At 48.7% G+C, this 6000-nt stretch overlaps 1 protein-coding gene across 1 annotated transcript in view; it reads left to right on the forward strand.

The window, feature by feature from the left end:
- Positions 1–5137, forward strand: part of RPS6KA6 (ribosomal protein S6 kinase A6) — a gene marked incomplete at its 5' end in the record, with an annotated part of 174005 nt that extends 168868 nt beyond the window's left edge. The window contains 2 exons of the mRNA XM_082263849.1: positions 1292–1432; positions 4111–5137. Coding sequence (XP_082119975.1) covers positions 1292–1432; positions 4111–4236 — 267 coding nt within the window. The 3' untranslated portion in view covers positions 4237–5137. The remainder of the gene's footprint in view (positions 1–1291; positions 1433–4110) is intronic.
- Between the last annotated feature and the right edge of the window lie 863 nt (positions 5138–6000).

The following is a 6000-nucleotide window of genomic DNA, read 5'->3' on the forward strand; positions in this document are numbered from 1 at the left end:
TGGCAGCAGAGGAGACATCATTGGTGGCGAAATGCTTCGGAAGTAGAGAGGAGACATTGCTGGAACTGGCAGCAGAGGATACGTCATTGGTGACGAAACACGTCAGGAGTAACTTCTAGGTTACTTCATCACGTATGAAGAGCCGCGAACGAGCGGTGTTTGAAAGCCGACAGCCTGCTGGAAAAACTCACCATTTGTGCCTGATTTTAACGGTTATAAGGTAATTGTAGCCATCTATTTATTTTAAAAAATACTTTGCGTTTGATTGACTTCCCTATGGGAGATCATATTTACCCACCTGCTTGCTTGAGCCCATTAGACCATTATAATTTATGGTGCTGCTGATTCGGTAAGAGGTGTGTGCTGGAGGGTGTTGATGGTGGCGATCCCCTCTTTGGTCTTCGATTGCGCTGCACTTTCTTGGAATAATTGATGCACCATTGTATTGCATGATTTTGTTCAAATTGTATTGATTTTTATGCACTATCTTTAATGCACTATTTGATATAAATAACTCATGTGTTATATAATACATTGCTTTTATGTCACTTTAGCGCTGCTTTATTTTGTATTTATACTTGTTGGCTGCCTGTGTATGACTGACTGACGGGCTCATGCTGAAGGGCTTTCTTTTTAAATTCTGCATTTAAATCGCAAAGGCGAGGATGTGTAAAGTACACATATAAAACCTTCCCCCACTGATGTACATGCAACAAAAATTTTTCTATAAAATCATTTTGTATTCATGAAATATCTCTTTTAAAACCCAGTGATCTCATTACTGGATTGATCTGTCTGATGGTCTTTGCTTTGTAGTAAGGTTTAGTTTGGTGCGAGGGGTTGACAGTCTCCTGTGAACGTCACAGCACCCTTCCTTGTATCTTCTTTCAGGAGCATTGTATGGAAGAACACATTCTCAACATCCCTTTAGATGTGCATGCGCCTTCTTTCTAGCCACTGGGTTCTGCAGACATCAGCTGTGCAATCTGCTGATCTGTTGCCTGATTAGACTGTAACGGAGTATGATCAAGCAACCAATCTACAAATTGCACAGCTAAACTCTGCAGCGCTTAGTGTACAGCAGTGGCACCCAGTAGGCATGCCACGCGTAAAGAGATTCTGAAGATGTTTTTTTTCATGTTTTCTCAAACAAGCAGACCCCTGATAGGTGTACCTGTGTACATTTTCTGTTATAGCTCTATGGAATATGATGATGCATAAATAGGATATCAGTGATACCATGTGGACAAGTTGTAGACATCTCTTCATTCTTCCTTCCTGATGATTGCAGGATTTGCTCTCTCACATGCTCCATGTTGATCCTCATCAGCGATACACGGCAGAGAAGGTAATAAAGCATTCCTGGATAGCTTGCAGAGACCAGCTCCCTCTATTCCAGCTCAACCGGCACGATGCACCACACCTGGTCAAGGTAACAGCCGGCGCTCCTTACTCTGCTCTGTATAGAGCTGTAATTCCTGGGTAACATACTGCACTAGTCCCTCCTTCTTCCCTTCCCCTCTCTTCCCTTCTTTCTCCCTCTTTCCTTGTTTCTTTCTCCCTCTTCCCTTCTTTCTCCCTCTTCCCTTCTTTTTCTTCTTCCCTTCTTCCCCTCTTCCCTTCTTTCCCTTATTTCTCTCTTCCCTTCCTTCCCTCTCCCTTCTTTCCCCCCTCTCCCTTCTTTCCCCCCTTCCCTTCTTTCCCCCCTTCCCTTCTTTCCCTCTTCCCTTCTTTCCCTCTTCCCTTCTTTCTCCTTCTTCCCCTCTTCCCTTCTTTCTTGTCTCATGGTCTCATGTCTTTCTCCTTTTCTCTGTGCCGCCCCCAACCCATTTTTTCCTCTCTCTCTCTCCTCCCCTCATCACTTCTCTCTCTCTTTCTCTCTCCACCTTTCCATCTCTCTCTCCCCCTTTCCATCTCTCTCTCTCCCCCTTTCCATCTCTCTCTCTCCCCCTTTCCATCTCTCTCTCTCCTCCTTTCCATCTCTCTCCCCCTTTCCATCACTCTCTCTCCCCCTTTCCATCTCTCTCTCTCCCCCTTTCCATCTCTCTCTCCCCCTTTCCATCTCTCTCTCTCCCCCTTTCCATCTCTCTCTCTCCCCCTTTCCATCTCTCTCTCTCCCCCTTTCCATCTCTCTCTCTCCTCCTTCCCATCTCTCTCCCCCTTTCCATCTCTCTCTCTCCCCCTTTCCATCTCTCTCTCACCCCCTTTCCATCTCTCTCTCTCCCCCTTTCCATCTCTCTCTCTCCTCCTTTCCATCTCTCTCCCCCTTTCCATCTCTCTCTCTCCCCCTTTCCATCTCTCTCTCTCCTCCTTTCCATCTCTCTCCCCCTTTCCATCTCTCTCTCTCTCTCCTCCTTTCCATCTCTCTCCCCCTTTCCATCTCTCTCCCTCTCCCCCTCCCCCTTTCCATCTCAATCCCTCCCCCTCTCCCCTCCTCCTTTCCATCTCAATCCCTCCCCCTCTCCCCTCCCCCTTTCCATTTCAATCCCTCTCCCTCTCCCCCTCCCCCTTTCCATCTCTCTCCCTCTCCCCCTTTCCATCTCTCTCCCTCTCCCCCTTTCCATCTCTCTCCCTCTCCCCCTTTCCATCTCTCTCCCTCTCCCCCTTTCCATCTCTCTCCCTCTCCCCCTTTCCATCTCTCTCTCTCCCTCTCCCCCTTTCCATCTCTCTCTCTCCCTCTCCCCCTTTCCATCTCTCTCCCCCTTTCCATCTCTCTCCCTCTCCCCCTCCCCCTTTCCATCTCAATCCCTCCCCCTCTCCCCTCCTCCTTTCCATCTCAATCCCTCCCCCTCTCCCCTCCCCCTTTCCATTTCAATCCCTCTCCCTCTCCCCCTCCCCCTTTCCATCTCTCTCCCTCTCCCCCTTTCCATCCCTCTCCCCCTTTCCATCTCTCTCCCTCTCCCCCTTTCCATCTCTCTCCCTCTCCCCCTTTCCATCTCTCTCTCTCTCTCTCCCCCTTTCATCTCTCTCCCTCCCCCTTTTCATCTCTCTCCCTCCCCCTTTTCATCTCTCTCCCCCTTTCCATCTCTCTCCCTCTCCCCCTCCCCCTTTCCATCTCTCTCCCCCTTTCCATCTCAATCCCTCTCCCCCTCCCCCTTTCCATCTCAATCCCTCTCCCCCTCCCCCTTTCCATCTCAATCCCTCTCCCTCTCCCCCTTCCCATCTCTCGCCCCCTTTCCATCTCTCGCCCCCTTTCCATCTCTCTCCCCCTTTCCATCTCTCTCCCCCTTTCCATCTCTCTCCCCCTTTCCATCTCTCTCCCCCTTTCCATCTCTCTCCCTCTCCCTCTTCCCATCTCTCTCCCTCTCCCTCTTCCCATCTCTCTCCCTCCCTCTTCCCATCTCTCTCCCTCTCCCCCTTTCCATCTCTCTCCCCCTTCCCATCTCTCTCCCCCTTTCCATCTCTCCCCCCCTTTCCATCTCTCTCCCCCTTTCCATCTCTCTCCCCCTTTCCATCTCTCTCCCCCTTTCCATCTCTCTCCCCCTTTCCATCTCTCTCCCCCTTTCCATCCCTCTCCCCCTTTCCATCTCTCTCCCCCTTTCCATCTCTCTCCCCCTTTCCATCTCTCTCCCCCTTTCCATCTCTCTCCCCCTTTCCATCTCTCTCCCCCTTTCCATCTCTCTCCCTCTCCCTCTTCCCATCTCTCTCCCTCTTCCCATCTCTCTCCCTCTTCCCATCTCTCTCCCTCTTCCCATCTCTCTCCCTCTCCCTCTTCCCATCTCTCTCCCTCCCTCTTCCCATCTCTCTCTCTCTCTCCCCCTTTCCATCTCTCTCTCTCTCTCCCCCTTTCCATCTCTCTCTCCCCCTTTCCATCTCTCTCTCCCCCTTTCCATCTCTCTCTCTCCCCTTCCCATCTCTTTCCCTCTCCCTCTTCCCATCTCTCTCCCCCTTTCCATCTCTCTCTCTCCCCCTTTCCATCTCTCTCTCCCCCTTTCCATCTCTCTCTCCCCCTTTCCATCTCTCTCTCCCCCTTTCCATCTCTCTCTCCCCCCTTTTCCATCTCTCTCTCCCCCCTTTCCATCTCTCTCCATCTTTCCATCTCTCTCTTTCGTCTCCCTTTTTTTCCCTCTCTTCAATTTTCTTTCTTTCATTTCCATTTTTTCTCTCCAGGGTGCGATGGCTGCCACATACTCAGCACTGAACCACAAGACATTTCAGCCAATACTAGAGCCGGTGGCGGCCTCCAATCTAGCTCAGCGCCGTAGTATGAAAAAGCGAACGTCGACAGACTTATAGGGCGAACTTTGTCCCCGATGAATCCTGGGAATTCCATCCTGCGGTCTCTCGGAGTTCCTACATTACTTGAATATCCTGTACATGTCTCTTGTGGAATTCACACGGCGTGAGGTTCATCCTGTGCTCTCCATTATGAATCTGTCTGTGTTCATTCTAAATATCAGGGTACGTCACCGGCTTGCCGGATCTCTGCACCGAATACGCCTCCTGTCCAGGTCACCTCCACTGCGGAGGGTACACTGTAAACGCTGTAGATTATGCTGCATTTTCATTGGCCGGTCCATCTCCGGGGAGCTTTTATCTATTGGAAAATGACTAGAACAAGGATTCCCTCCACTCTTCACTTACCGCTTACTAATCTGCAGCTGATTCCAAAACTTCACAACGCATGACCGCCGCCATGTTTTCTCACCAGGATTGTGCGCACGGCGTGAACAATGCTGCCATGGCTGTGTATGTCTCGTGGATGCCGTAGTCTCTAGAAATGCAGACCTTTTACATGAGTGCCGGGAACTGCCCCGTCATGGAAATTCTGTGTTTTATCAGAACAAAACTTGCTGTAAAGACTCGCGCTGCGTTGTCCCGCCTCCCGCGTGTCGCTGTCCGTGGCTGCCACCATCGCCACGTGGAGAGTCGGGGCCACAGACTAATTTTTCTCGGGTTGGGTTGTAAATAATTCTGTTGTATTAAGTTTGTACCTATTGTACACATGTATTCAATATTATTGCTTTTATTTTATTTTTATTTTTTTGGGGTTTTATTTTTTTATTTTGTTTTCACGGTACCATTGAATAATTTTTACCGATCAGGTAAAATTTATATTTTTGTAGAACTGATTATTTGAAAAAAAAAAAAACCAAAATAAAAATTGGGGTCCTGGCTCACAGGGAAGGAGGGGGTGGGTGGGTGTCACAAGCCAAATTTTATTTGTGGTGTAACAAACAACAAAATCTTATGCGTCGTCTTGTAAAGTGTTGGAAAAGTCGTGTCGGTAGAACCATTTGTGCAGGAGAAGGAGTCGGTGTCTTTAGTCCCGTGTATTTGTGCTAAGTAGTCCAATGATGTATCGGTAGGAAACGTCGTAGCTGAGGTTCTTCTGGAGCCTTAAGAGCATCCTGGGTAATTATGCCTTCATCCAATCAGAACGTAGCTCTGGTCTGGGGTGGAATGGAGCAGTCGGCTCGATCTCTTGGCTCGTCCGTCCTCCGCGGACTCATTAGCGTTCGTTGTGTCTTCTGCTTTTGTCTTGATGGGGTTTGGAGAGTGGGAGGAGCCCCTGTGGCCTTTGTGCAGAGGCCCCCGATCTGCGGGCTTTAAATACTTACAGATCCTTTTGTATGTATTTGAAAATGAAAAGAGCAATAATTAAAAATATTTGTCTTTTTTTTCCTCAGCCCCCCAATAATATTACCCTTCGAATCTTCAATGTACCTTTAATTTGCCTTCACGTTACCCCATGGCAGAGGGCAGTGACTGGAGTTTAGTATAAAGCATGGAGATAAGCGTAAAGGAATTCCACCGTGAAGTGTATTTGGAAACTTTAGATATTTTGAGGTGTAGTTTTAGTGTCTTCTTATTCCAGCTTTGGAGTTCTCACTTTTTGTATTGCCCATAAAACCTTATGCGTCTAACTTGAACTTTAAGGTAGAGGCCTGCTTTAATTAGAGGGAGTGATTGGGAAGAAGAGAGGAGCAGGCTAGAGAGGCTAAAAACCTGGAAAAAGCTGGGTTTGCCAGTATTTGGCTCCTGGTCACATGACCTCAA

This window comes from Pelophylax lessonae, assembly GCF_965119305.1.
Source record: "Pelophylax lessonae genome assembly, chromosome: 7".
NCBI lineage: Eukaryota > Metazoa > Chordata > Amphibia > Anura > Ranidae > Pelophylax > Pelophylax lessonae.